Source organism: Aegilops tauschii, chromosome 1 (genome assembly GCF_002575655.3).
Source record: "Aegilops tauschii subsp. strangulata cultivar AL8/78 chromosome 1, Aet v6.0, whole genome shotgun sequence".
Taxonomy (NCBI): domain Eukaryota; kingdom Viridiplantae; phylum Streptophyta; class Magnoliopsida; order Poales; family Poaceae; genus Aegilops; species Aegilops tauschii.
Genome location: NC_053035.3, coordinates 337,395,259 through 337,407,852, shown reverse-complemented (window position 1 = coordinate 337,407,852; position 12,594 = coordinate 337,395,259). Strand labels below are relative to the sequence as shown.

Genomic DNA, 12,594 nt, shown 5'->3' with positions numbered 1-12,594 from the left:
AGTCATAATCTTAGTGAAGACATCTGAGATCTTCCCGAAGGCATCTTCTGATGTTTGAAACCATCCCAGCTCCACGTTCTTACGTGTATGTGTCAAAGCAAGGATGCGAGTGTTGCTTGTTCCCCTGGAGTCTAAGTTAGAAACATATCATACGAATGTCGTGATGGTGTATGATGCTGCCCAAAATGGTTTCTCATATGTCTTGTTGTTGTTCTGGAATGGTGGGTAGTCCCTTGAATTTTAATTAAGTCATAATCTTAGTTACGAGAGAACTGAGACTCTTTCCGGCTATAAGTTTTGCACAATCATCCCGTGGGCACCGAGCTATGCGATGTGTAGTGTTATATATATTCAGTAATGTCTTTGAATGAGTCATCACTACCTCACTAGTGTATGTTCTTCATGTTTGTGCTTCTTTCACCCATTGGTTACAATTTACAAGACAACATGGTTGTGGTGCTCTTTTCACCAATTCGTTACTCCCTCCGTCCCAAAATAAGTGTCTTAAGTTTAGTGCAACTTTGGTACATGACAACAGTTGTAGTATTTCACGTCTTGTACTTCAGAATAGATGGGTTAGGATGTTAGATGGACTGTTGATATTCGACGAGGACCTTTGCATTTTTGTATCGTGCAGCCAATCTCTAATGAAGAGCATGCTCCTAAACATAAGGTCTATTTTTTGTATCACGTTCACAGGGTTGAGTGTATGTGCGTGTATGTCTATGATTGTACTGTGTTAAAGAAAAAACCTTGTGGCGCAGCCTTTTGCACGGTTCCTCCTGCTGTTATTTTGCAAAATATATGTCATCTTAGTAAAAGGACCCGTGCGTTGCAACGTGAGCAATCTAGATGAAAAACATGCATTACGATGAGTCCTACATAATTAATTCTTTCAAGATTCATCGTGTTAATCGTTCAAGATCAACCGTGTGATCGTATCTAACATATGCATTCACACAAAAATTTAAGTTCATCCACATGTTGCTCATATTGCCAATTCCTTTGAGTAGCAGTGTTCAAGCTGCAAGGCATGTCGTATTTTACATACCGCTGAAAAAATCCAGTGATAGAATATGAGATGTCAACTATAGTTGAAGAAATTCAGTAATGGGTATGTAAAAAAAAGTGGCATGCATATTTAAAGTTTGTTTGCATGATGAAGTGAAATATTCCGTAAGCATACATAAAACAGTTTCTCACCAGTCCATGAGCCAAACGATGACGTACCAAAAAGGTGAACGGACGGACGAAAATACGGATAAAATTACGGTGGTGAGAAGCAATAGCCTCTTTATTATTAGGTATAGATATAGATATAGATATAGATACTCATATAGATATGACATATTTACTTATGGAATTCTACAAAGGCAAGTTCCTGTCCGATACCTGCATGCATATATTTTATTTCATTTGTAAATCATCAAAAGTTAAAATGAAAAACCAGGACATAAGTTAAATGTGGTTAATAGCCAAATTAAAGCATAATATTTAGCCGTTACGAAGATAGAAACCACCGAAAACAGTGTGAATCTCTCCTGATAACAAAACCGTGTCCAGCTGAAGTTGGACTCAGCTTAGCTGAGCCAGGAAGCAATCCCTGTCTAGGAAGAAACTTCACGCTCGCTTGTCTTCTAGTGTTAGACGAAGCTGTAAGGCAACATGGCACATTTTTTTTTAAAAAAGGAGGATGACCCCGGCCTTTGCATCTTGACGATGCATACAGCCACTTTATTAATTATTCTCACAAGATCTTACAAAGTAATACCACAGTAAGACTAAAGCCGCCGTCTAAGCAACAAACTGTCACTACACCTATCCAGTTGATGAATGGGCGCAGATAGCCTGGGCCTAATACCAAACAGACATCGCAGCAAACCTAACATCTAAGACCTGAGGACCCATCCAGGACGCCTGCCGGGCATGGATCTCGCCGGTCCGGCGTGCTCTCAAAGGCCGCCGCCACCAACTGCCACCGCTCCATCTTCAGAACTGTACTGATGCATCAACCTTGCTCGGTCTAGCTATTGTCGACGCCATCACGGCGCCCAACGGCACCTCCTCCCTGCGCGCAAACAGCTGTGCACGTCGCGGTCGCCATTGATACACTTCAGCACCATGCTGCCGAGTACCACCACCCGACACAGCTTGAAGTCTTTGAAAGATCTGTCGTGCGTAGCACCTGCTGACCAGACATGACAAAGCGTAGCACCTGTCGGTCAGGCATGACTTAACATGGCACATGCCATTTGCTTGGGCTTGATCCCTCTTCAGTTCTTCCCCAAATTCCCAGAAAACCCTAGTCACCGACACGCAACATGCACCACCTAATCCCTACCACCTCAAATAGATGGAGACGGGGACGTGTTTCACATTCACACCGAGATCATGCACGCGCGCTACGTTCTCTCCATCGCCATCACAATGCTATCGGACATACGGGGACAAGTAGCCATCAACCGTTTGAATTTCACCAGGAGGATATCAGAATACCAGCCCTTTGATCCTGTACTTTTCATACATGTATACACATCACCATCGATCAAGTATTGTTGTCCCCGTAATTTTCATCCGGATCGCCGTCAAGTGACCGCATCCACAAGATCGCCAGCGAGAAGCCGCGACGGCGTAAAGTTGAACAGCCATCTATCTAACATTCCGTGCTGAAAGGCAGGCGTAAAAGAAAGGCCAGATCTGTTTGCCAGATACTATGTATCTCAACATCTGGGGCGGTTGATCAGCCTAACAATGCCATCTATGACCGGCGTCAGTGGCCTGGGTGGGTGCGAGCATAGGCTGAGCTGTCTTCAGAGACGGAAGGGGAGCACAGGAGGGTGGCATCATTGAAGACCTGATAGTGACGCCCCAACAAACTGGCCACACCACGGCGATCATGGCCGTGGTGGTATAAGAAAGAACGAAACGTACCACTGCTAGGAAGCAAGCCTCACTTCTTCGTCTGACCACCACTGATCATTAGCGTAGGCAGCACCGGGAAGCAACCTCTCTGCTCAGGCTAGCATGGGGAAGGTGTGCTGCAGCAGCGAGTCGGAGGAGGAGGCGGGCTTCAGCTTCCTGGGGCTCCTCGTCGCGGCCGTCATCGCCTTGGTGTTCATGCTCCTCTGTACCCCGCCGAAGCGGCGCTGCGTCACCATCTACCCGTGCTGTTGAGGCTGAGGAGTCTCCAAGGATCTCTGGTTGCTGGGAGGAACGTTCTGTTGTTCATGGGAGGGAGCAGGCCAGGCAATGGTCCCTGGTTTTCTTCGGTTCAGAAAATAATTTCTACTACTGAATTGTAGGACTCGTCGAAACTGTAAGCCATGTTTATCGGTATATTAGGCTGTCCATCTCTATCTGTACCATGAACTGATACATCTGGGGAAAATAGATATCATCAGACTTGTTATGTTGTTTTCACTTGTCCTGCTCCCTTCTCTCTTTCTTTTCTCTGTTTGTTTTTTGTTTTCTCTTTCAGATTTTTGATACGATCGTAACAGAAAAGCCAAGAAGCTTGGCTATCTGCTAGCACTGCCAGGATGCAATTAAATAACAGAAAAGTTCAGTGATATTTTGTTGGTGATCAAGTGGTTCTGTAGTGACTCCAGAAGGATTAAGGATGGCAATGGGTAGGGTATGGGTAGGGTAGAGCAATACCAAACCCATACCCATATAGTCAATGGGTACAAAATTCTACCCATACCCGTACCCATCGGTATGAAAATTTACCCATACCCATACCCGACAGGTACCCGTACCCATTGGGTACCCAGCGGGTAGAACAAATAGTATACAAGTTGTTCACAATTTTACACTCATTGGTAGCACATTTGACAAAAAAAAAACAATTATCTCAGCTGAATAACAGGTAGATGAGTACGTGACACTATCAAAATATGGAAATCACAAAATACTAATAATTCAATAGGAGTAGCTGAGTCACATGATAAATTAATGATTAATTGACAACAACTCAACATTAGTTCACCAGCGAGTAGGGTCTGGGTATACCCACAGGTACAAGGCTATACCCGTACCCTACCCATGACTTAACGGGTAGGGTATGAGTACAACCCATAGGTATAAAAGTGTGCCCATACCCTACCCATGCGGGTACGGTACCCGCGGGTACCCGTACCCATGGGTAAAATTGCCATACTTAAGGAGGATGCACGTCTTAGTGCAAGTTCCAGTAGGAAAGCACTGACCAGAAACAGGGCTACAAAATAGTTCAATATTAGGCCAAAGATTCTACACTTCTTGGCAGATGTGAAAATTCTACTAGGTAGTTTGAACAAGATCATCATTCAACTGTTTGATTTTCTACGTATCAGTTAGATAATTGTCAGTGCATCTTAAGCCGCACCAGGAGCAGCAGGCCGGTATTGCGTTGCGGTTCATGGTCATCTCTGTTTGTTTGTCTAGGCTCTTTCCCCCGGAGGAATCTCAGACTCCAGTACGCCTCTGTAAACTCCCCAGTCGCCTCTATACCTGCAGAATGTCACCCCTTCTCTGAATTTTTCTCCTTTCGTATAGTTTTCCAGGAATGTCTGCACTGTACAGATTCAGGAATCTTGCGTGCTAGTTTAACAGAGATCCATGAAGATCTGCTCAGTCATCAAGATCTCACTGGGTGCAACGATCTCTTCATGAACACCCATTTCACACTTCAGTTCTATCCTCTGAATTCCTGCACTGAAACTCCTTGCTGAAAATTATTCCGCTCAGATAGGCATGGCTTGATGTCACTTTCTACGGGAAGTGGGGACGAAAGTGAACCCCAGGGTTGCCATTTACCAATGCCATGAGATAAACTGAACTAATCCTTCAAACTTTTTTGAAATGATGTGTCAGAGTCAGACGAAACCTAAGACCGCTACACACTCCGGGAATAAAAGAAGATGCAAGATATGACTAGCAGAACGCTCTAAGCTGATACCAGCTCACACCGCTCAGTGGGACGCGAGATAAGGGGGAACTTCAGTTCAAGAGCAAGGTGAGAGTATCAAGCTTGTCATCGCCTGCAACTGCAAATGGCTCCTTGTGTAGTTCGATGGCCCCATGCAGTTGATGAGTTTTGGGCGGCCGGTGGAGCTTTGCTTGTGTGGTGCCGACGCGACCTCACCTGCCGCTCGGACCGGACGCGGCCGGGGAGACAAGCTGCTGGCGGCCGGTTCGTCATCCGGCTTGGCTTCGCCGTTCCCGGTCACAGTGACACACTGCCACCGCCTGCGGTCAGCTGGGCTGCGTTTGCGGCGTCCGGCCGGGTTCGGTGGCGGAGCCAGAAACGTTTTATAGTGTGCGTTATACTTCCTCTGTTTCTAAATACTTGTCTTTTTTAGAGATTTCAAATGGACTACCATATACAGATGTATATAGATATATTTATAGTGTAGATTCACTCATTTTGCTTCGTATATAGTCATTTGTTAAAATCTCTAGAAAGCAAAAATATTTAGGAACGGAGGGAGTAGTTTCAAAATTTTCTTCCTTTTTTGTATAGTTTTCTGCAGTGTCATGTTTTCCACTTCTAGAATGTATTACTCGCTCTGTTCATTTTTGTAAAACGTTTTAGACAACTGAAACTGAACTGTTTTAAGTGTTGTCTTAAATGCCTAAAACGTCTTATATTAAAAATGAACGGAGGGAGTAGTAACAATTTGACCTCAATGCATGCTTTATTAATTAAGCATTGAAGTGCCGTAACCTTAAAGATGAACTCCAGTTCCTTCGTCTTAAATAATAAACAGAGAAAAAGAAAGAGAAAAATAGCTTGATATAGTGTCTAGATACATCCATTTCTACAAGAAGTAATTCCGAACGAAGGGAGTAAATTTTTTCAGTTTTTCTTGAAACTGAAAAGTCTGATTTTTTTTCTTTTTTTAAATAAAAAAACTGGCCTCCAAATTGCCCTACTCCTGAAGGCGGCGTTGTACAAATTCCCATGTAACAAGTCTACTACTTCTACCTTCCAGGTTTATTAGACCCTATATATTTTTTTGGTAAAATTTTGACCATAAGTTTAACTAAAAAAACTATATGTCACAAAATTATAAGGTGCAAAATCTCTTTTACATACAAATCTATCTAATTGTATAATTTGACCCAAAATTTGTAAACCCAGATGGACGAAGTACTCAGTAAAAGCTTTTAACTCCTTGCTCCATTTTCTGTTGTTTGTTTCATTATCACTTCTTTTCTTCTTCTTACAACGTTTTTCTACTCATTGTCTACTTGAAATTCAAAATTGACAACTACTCCCTCCGTTCCTAAATATAAGTCTTTTTTAGAGGTTGAGCAAAATGAGTGAATCTACCTCTAAAATATGTCTATGTACATCCACATGCAGTTCATATTGAAATCTCTAAAAAGACTTACATTTAGGAACGGAGGGAGTATTTCCATCTTGTTTTTAAAAAATTCAATCTGATGTAATTTGTTTTTTGAATGAATAAAACAGTTCATTTCTCAAACAACATGTAATACAAACCTGAAGTAGGATGATGTATTCTCTCGTAAAGAAAATTAATTAATACATAGACCATACAGAAATGAGAGAACATCAGATGTTAAACAGAACTGGCATTGTCAATTTGTCACCACGTCACACGTCATGGCGAGTTTATTATTTATATTGGACTATACAACAACAGTGTTTGGTATTTCCCCATCTCTATTGTTCCATACTTCCATTTACATCAAAGCAGTGCCACGAGGGCATCAAGATACAAAAGGATTGGCATATATTTACAAAAGGTCCAGCAAAGCCAAGTACAGATGTTTGCATACTATAAGTTCAGTTATTTGTACCCACCAAACTGACCTGAAGACGAAATACCTCATGGACAGCACCACGGTTGAGAATGACTAGAACTTTTGCCCCGTCGTCGCTTGTGAGCCAACTCAGTGAGTTTTTGTACGACTCATAGTCATCGGGCAACCTAAAACCATAGAACCATCGACCAAGCTTGAGCAAGCTCACACACACCTTTCTTTCTGCTACCTGGCAAGCTCGAAGTGCTTTATCCACCTCATTGGGCTGCAAGAATAATTGCATGACAAATCCGCATTTTAGGAGCATATATCCAAACTTGGTCAGATCACTCAAGCAAGAACATATGTTGTGAAGCAAAATAAAACTTCACAAGGCTTGACAATTATATTGTCCAAAGCTTTCTGATGTTACCAATCATATATTATCTGAAGTAGTAAAGTGTTCTCTTGAGGTATCTCATAGTACGTTTATACATGACCAAACATGGCATGCCTGTGCAAAGGGACTACCCATTTGTCCTTACGGTGGTGCTTCAAGCTAACATAAGCTTCCAGAACAAAACTTGACCTTGTTTGAGGAAAAAGACAGAACGAAGCTTGACCTTAGTGCAACAGAGTGTGACACGCTGAACCTAACAATGGTGAATTTTGGAGGAAAGATGAGATCAAAGATTCGAGGGGACTAACAAAGTTTGTTTACATCTGAATGATATAGCTCTCTATACCAGGTAATAGGTAATGGTATTTCAAGAACAACAGTGAAAAATGGTTCCAACAACTTTCTATAGAAAAAAAAAAAGTGGTGTAAACTTATTGGGTCACAGAGAGCATGTATCATAAGAGCAGCTCAACGAGAACATCAGGAAACACGACTCACCAGTATATGCAAATATGCAATGGAGTAATGCAATCCAATAAGGTTTATTATCGCACTGCGATTTCTTGAAAGCAAGAAAAACTGGACATTGACGAAGCCTATATCCTTCATCAATGCCAAATCAGACATGGCTTTCAAATAACATTCAGCTTCAAGCGACCCGTTATGTGTGCTGCTCTCCACAAATTCAACCACTCTAGAGATAGCCACAGCAGTTCTTCCATGGTTGTTGATGTAGAGAGCTTTCCATCCCTACAGTACAAGTTACACCAAAAAGCAAGGTTGATCTGTTATGCTTTGGGCAGCAAGGAGCAGGTGAGTGTGACGAGAAATACAATCTGGAATGGATTAAATAGTTCTTCAAGTTCATTTTATACAACAGACAAGTGAAGACCTCACAAATAACATAGGTACCATTCTGGTCCTACACCTATGAAGAACACTACATTGTAAACTGATCCGAGACATTTTAAACAGTTCTGCATAATATTCTGGCTAAGAAACCCCTCCTTTTCTTCTTTTTTTTGCGAACTGGCTAAGAGACCTCATGAAGGGAAGGAAACCCGGGGTGCCTATTAGCTCTACACAAAAATTGGACCTTAGACTGAACTAGAACCCAAATTCAAGTGCGTCTTTCCTCTAAAAGAGCAAAGACACATTTTAGTAAGAAACTCATGAATTGTCCTAGTATGATATCGCGACAAAATAATTCCTAGTTGACGCATGACAGTGAAATTAGCCTCACATCAGTTTCTGCACTGAATCTAACATGACACACCGACTTTAGTAGCATAGCAAACAACACTGCAGGGTGTGAAAGCCCTGAATAAGTATTAAACTGAACTTGAAGAAGCAAAAATTAAGTGAAAACAGTACCAACTACCAAGTGCCCAAAGCCACATGAGCTGTGAACCCAAGAGAGAAATAAGCTGGGGGGAATGGACAGGAGAGCTGTATTCTGCTCTCTGCAGTCTGTACCCACCTGCGCACGGGAAGCCCCTGCCCCTCCGGCCGCCATGGCGGCCGCGGTGGCCGGCCAGCGGCGGCGGAAGAGGCCCTCCCACACGAAGTTGGCGTCGCAGGCGCGGCGCCAGGACCGGGAGCACCCGCCGAGGGCGCACACGTCGGCCTCCTGCTCACGGCTCGAGCCAGTCAACGAGCGAGCCACATAAATACTTGAGCGAGCTACGCATGTACAGAGGGGGCGATGAGAGAGGCGCACCTGGAGGCGGGAGGCGACGGCGACGGCTATGTCGTCGGGGAGGTCGTCCCACCTCCCCTCCGGCGACGACGGCGACGGCGAGAGCCCCATTCCGATTCCCCTCCCCTCTGTTCCGATTCTGCAGTGTCAAGCTTACGTAACTGCTTTGTGTCGGGGAAGCGGCGGGACTCGGATCATTTGCGGCCGCGCGATCGGTCCACGTCAGGGCCACGTGGAGGAAGGGCCGGGGTCGGACGCGTACCCCCGGGATTCTCTGTGGCGGATCTGTCCTCGGGTCACACCTCTCCCCCTCCTTATTAATTCCTGACGGCGACCGAGGTGGACCAGCACGCCACGAGCGTAACCAGCACCTAATCAAATTAAAACGCCCCTAGTAGTAAAAAAAATCAAAATATAACGTGCCGTGTTAGGAGACCGCGGATTATTTTACTCTATTTTATCTTATTTACCGTCCCCTTAAACTTTATGCCATATATACGTATTTTCTTTCGAAAGTTTCGCTTGCCCTGCACTTCTCCTGCTCCGAATATTTCTCTCTCGCAGGCCCGACGCGACGCGCCCCCCTACCCTCCCTAATCATTGATTGATTGCCCCTCGCTCGATCGGCCCAAGGTTTCTCCCGCCGGCGAGGAGCGGGCCCGCTCGCCCGCAGACAGAATCTGGTCTGGAGGGCGATTTTGCTCCGCTCCGGCTCGGTTTGTTTGGTGGATTCTCGCGCCGCGGTTGGAGGGGATGGAGCGGCGGCGGTGGCTGCAGGCCGCGGTTCTAATGTGCTTGCTGCTGCTTTGCTCCGGGAGAGGTACTGCTGCTCGCTTTTCTCTCGCCCTGGGAAAATACCGTCATCCGCTATAGTTACTTACTGTAGTTTCTACATGTGCTGCGAACCTGCCCTGTTTGCCTGTTAGGCTTGCCTCGGGTCAGGGCAATGTTGTGACTATGTTCAGGAATCGATTAGGAACCAGAACGCCATTACCAACCAGCCGTTATTTAATTACAAGTTCAAGACATACTCTGCAGTGATTCTAAGCCTAGCTACTCGGTTTTATACCGGGCATGATCGATACTCAACGCATTCTTGTATTCTCATGTTGGCCCTGTTTTCTTCATTCAGAACTCAAGAACAAAAGACAAGCGCCAGCATATAATTCCACTCTCGCCAAGACGCTTGCAGAGTATACTTCAGCAGTAAGCTTGCCTGTCATCTTGTCTTGTTCATCGTCCAATTCAGATTTCTAGTGTAATATTTATTCAGTAGTGATGGGTTTGAACATTGGTGCTGTTTTTTACAGGTTTATACTAATGACCTGTCACAGTTATTCACCTGGACCTGTGAAAAATGTGGTGACTTAACAGAGGTATTCTTCCTCATCTCTTATGCATGATTTTTTTTAAAGAAAGTGCAAGAAGATGGTTTTGTTCAAGATTTATCATTATTCATATGTAGTTTGGTGTGGTTGACTGATTAGGTTTGTTTTATGACGCAGGGCTTCGAGGTGATCGACCTGATTATTGATGTGAAAAATTGCTTGGAGGTTATTCCCTCTATCCATGGTCTTTCTTTTTTACCTTTAATATACTCTTCTTTCACATTGATGTTGATAGTTTTGATGAGCCAGGCATATGTCGGTTTTGCAAGTGACATGAGTGCTGTTGTTGTTGCATTCAGAGGGACTCAGGAGAACAGGTTCTTCTTCTATATCTGTTCCTTATTAGTGGTTATTACTTATTATAAAGGCTGCTTTGGAATGTATTATTCAGTAAGCATATAACATCAGAAACAATGAATTATTTCTAAGATGTGAGGTATCTTAAATTGATACCTGAAGTCTTGCTCAATCAGATAAATTTGACATAGTTCACATCCTGCTATTTTTATGTAAATAATGTTTCTCCTCCATTCTCTCAGCATCCAGAATTGGATTGAGGACTTATTTTGGAAACAACTTGATTTTGACTATCCAGGCATGACTGAAGCAAAGGTCAGCATGGCTAATATTTATGATGAAAATGCTGGTTCATGCACAGTATTAATGTTGGTGATCTATCTGTTTATAGGTGCACAGTGGGTTTTATTCTGCATATCATAATACAACATTGCGTGATGGAGTCATCAATGGCATCCAGAAGACCAGGGAAGCATATGGCAATATTCCCATCATGGTGACTGGACATTCCATGGGAGGGGCCATGGCTTCGTTTTGTGCCCTTGATCTTATTGTGAGTGCTAATATTTGTCTGAAGAAGATATGCTTTCATTTATTTAGAAGTTTCTCTACTTATCATGAATTCATCCTCCTGCTAAATTTTACTACAAGCTGTCCTTTTTGAATGGAATAGGGTGCATTGTTGGGGATTCCATTCCTCCTCTGTTCTTAGTTTTAATCGATTCATTCATGTGTATAAAATGCATTGAAAGAACTTCTAACATCACTAAAATCAATACTACATAATTAGTGCACAATTCTCAGACTGAACTCTCTTTACATTTGACAGACTAGTTATTACTAATATTTTGTCGGGAATCACAGCAAGTGTCAGCCGATCAAGAACCTCAGTGATAGTATAATTTGATTTCTGTGCTTGTTCTTCTAAATACAAAAATCTTAGACGAGGCAGGTGTAACTATCTTTGTTCATGTGTGGACAGTACACCTTCTGTATATTTGAACAGGGCATCAAGCATAAGTAGTACTAGCGTCTGTTTTTGTCTATCCTGAAAAGTAAGACATGCTTCTGATTTTAGCCACCATGGTAACACATATTTCTGTGTTCTTGTAGGTCAACTATGGGTTAGAGGACGTGACCCTGCTGACATTTGGGCAACCTCGGATTGGTAATGCTGTGTTTGCTTCCCACTTTAAGAAATACTTGCCAAACGCAATTCGAGTTACCAACGCACATGATATTGTGCCTCATCTACCCCCGTACTACCAGTACTTCCCACAGAAAACCTACCATCATTTCCCACGAGAGGTATGCATCATTCTGTTTCACTTCCACCTTTGCTAATAACTAAAACTCTAGTGATGTTTATGCTTTTCTGGGAGATGTGGTGAAAATTATCCGTCATTTAACCGTCTCCTGTCCATTTTCTGGCGCATTTCACATATATTTTCAGGTTTGGGTTCATAATATTGGACTCGATAGCCTAGTATACCCAATCGAGCAAATCTGTGACGATTCTGGTGAAGACCCCACTTGCAGCAGGTCCTTCCCGCTCTCGTGTTTTAACATTCTGTCCTTAGTGAACTCTTTGCCAGCTGATGTTCTTTCACCCTAACATTGCTTTTCTATTCAGGTCCGTGAGTGGAAATAGCGTGCAAGACCATATCCACTATCTTGGCATCAGCATGCATTCCGAGTCGCGGGGATCATGCAGGATCGTCACGGATGACAATATGCTCAGGCACAAAGTTGACACTGTAGACGGTGCTATTGTCTTCTCGAAGCAGCCTGGTTTATCAGTTGATCAGCTACTCAGTACACAGTAAACAAGCTCAAGATTACATGGATTTATTTTGATGGTTCTTTTTTGCCAAAGTACAATATTCTTGTTGGCAATCAAAGCACTATCTCATGTATATATACGCGTGTGATCCTGGCTGGATTAAATTATCCTAGCTGAGGGTGTATTTCTGAAATGTACAAACATATTTATGCTGATTAACTTGTTCATATTCTTGTATATAATTTAATTTGTTTAAGCATGGCGGTTGCTTTCA

General features: G+C 43.2%; 3 protein-coding genes across 5 annotated transcripts; 2 read left to right on the top strand and 1 right to left on the bottom strand.

Annotated features, from left to right (window-relative positions):
• The first annotated feature begins 2,929 nt into the window (after positions 1-2,929).
• On the top strand, positions 2,930-3,420 carry LOC120962301 (uncharacterized). Its single transcript, XM_040386104.3, has one exon. The coding sequence runs from the start codon at positions 3,025-3,027 to the stop codon at positions 3,172-3,174; it is 150 nt and encodes a 49-aa protein (XP_040242038.1). The 5' UTR covers positions 2,930-3,024; the 3' UTR covers positions 3,175-3,420.
• Positions 3,421-6,580: 3,160 nt separating this feature from the next.
• Positions 6,581-9,179, bottom strand: LOC109757877 (uncharacterized). Of its 2 annotated transcripts, none has more exons than XM_073497561.1 (4): positions 8,874-9,179; positions 8,634-8,783; positions 7,652-7,903; positions 6,581-7,406 (listed from the first exon to the last, which is right to left on the bottom strand). In XM_073497561.1, the coding sequence occupies exons 1-4, from the start codon at positions 8,961-8,963 to the stop codon at positions 7,308-7,310; spliced, it is 591 nt and encodes a 196-aa protein (XP_073353662.1). In that variant the 5' UTR covers positions 8,964-9,179; the 3' UTR covers positions 6,581-7,307. The 2 variants fall into 2 exon arrangements, with proteins under 2 accessions (XP_073353662.1, XP_020172315.1); XM_020316726.3 differs by having other exon boundaries at positions 6,581-7,039; positions 8,874-9,178.
• A 159-nt stretch (positions 9,180-9,338) lies between these two features.
• LOC109757876 (lipase) lies at positions 9,339-12,594 on the top strand. 2 transcript variants are annotated; one of them, XM_020316725.4, is made up of 10 exons: positions 9,339-9,672; positions 9,985-10,058; positions 10,163-10,228; positions 10,358-10,405; positions 10,490-10,557; positions 10,780-10,852; positions 10,929-11,090; positions 11,651-11,845; positions 11,991-12,079; positions 12,171-12,594. In XM_020316725.4, exons 1-10 carry the CDS (start codon positions 9,606-9,608, stop codon positions 12,361-12,363), a joined length of 1,035 nt encoding a protein of 344 aa, XP_020172314.1. In that variant the 5' UTR covers positions 9,339-9,605; the 3' UTR covers positions 12,364-12,594. The 2 variants fall into 2 exon arrangements, with proteins under 2 accessions (XP_020172314.1, XP_020172313.1); XM_020316724.4 differs by having other exon boundaries at positions 9,377-9,672; positions 10,358-10,557.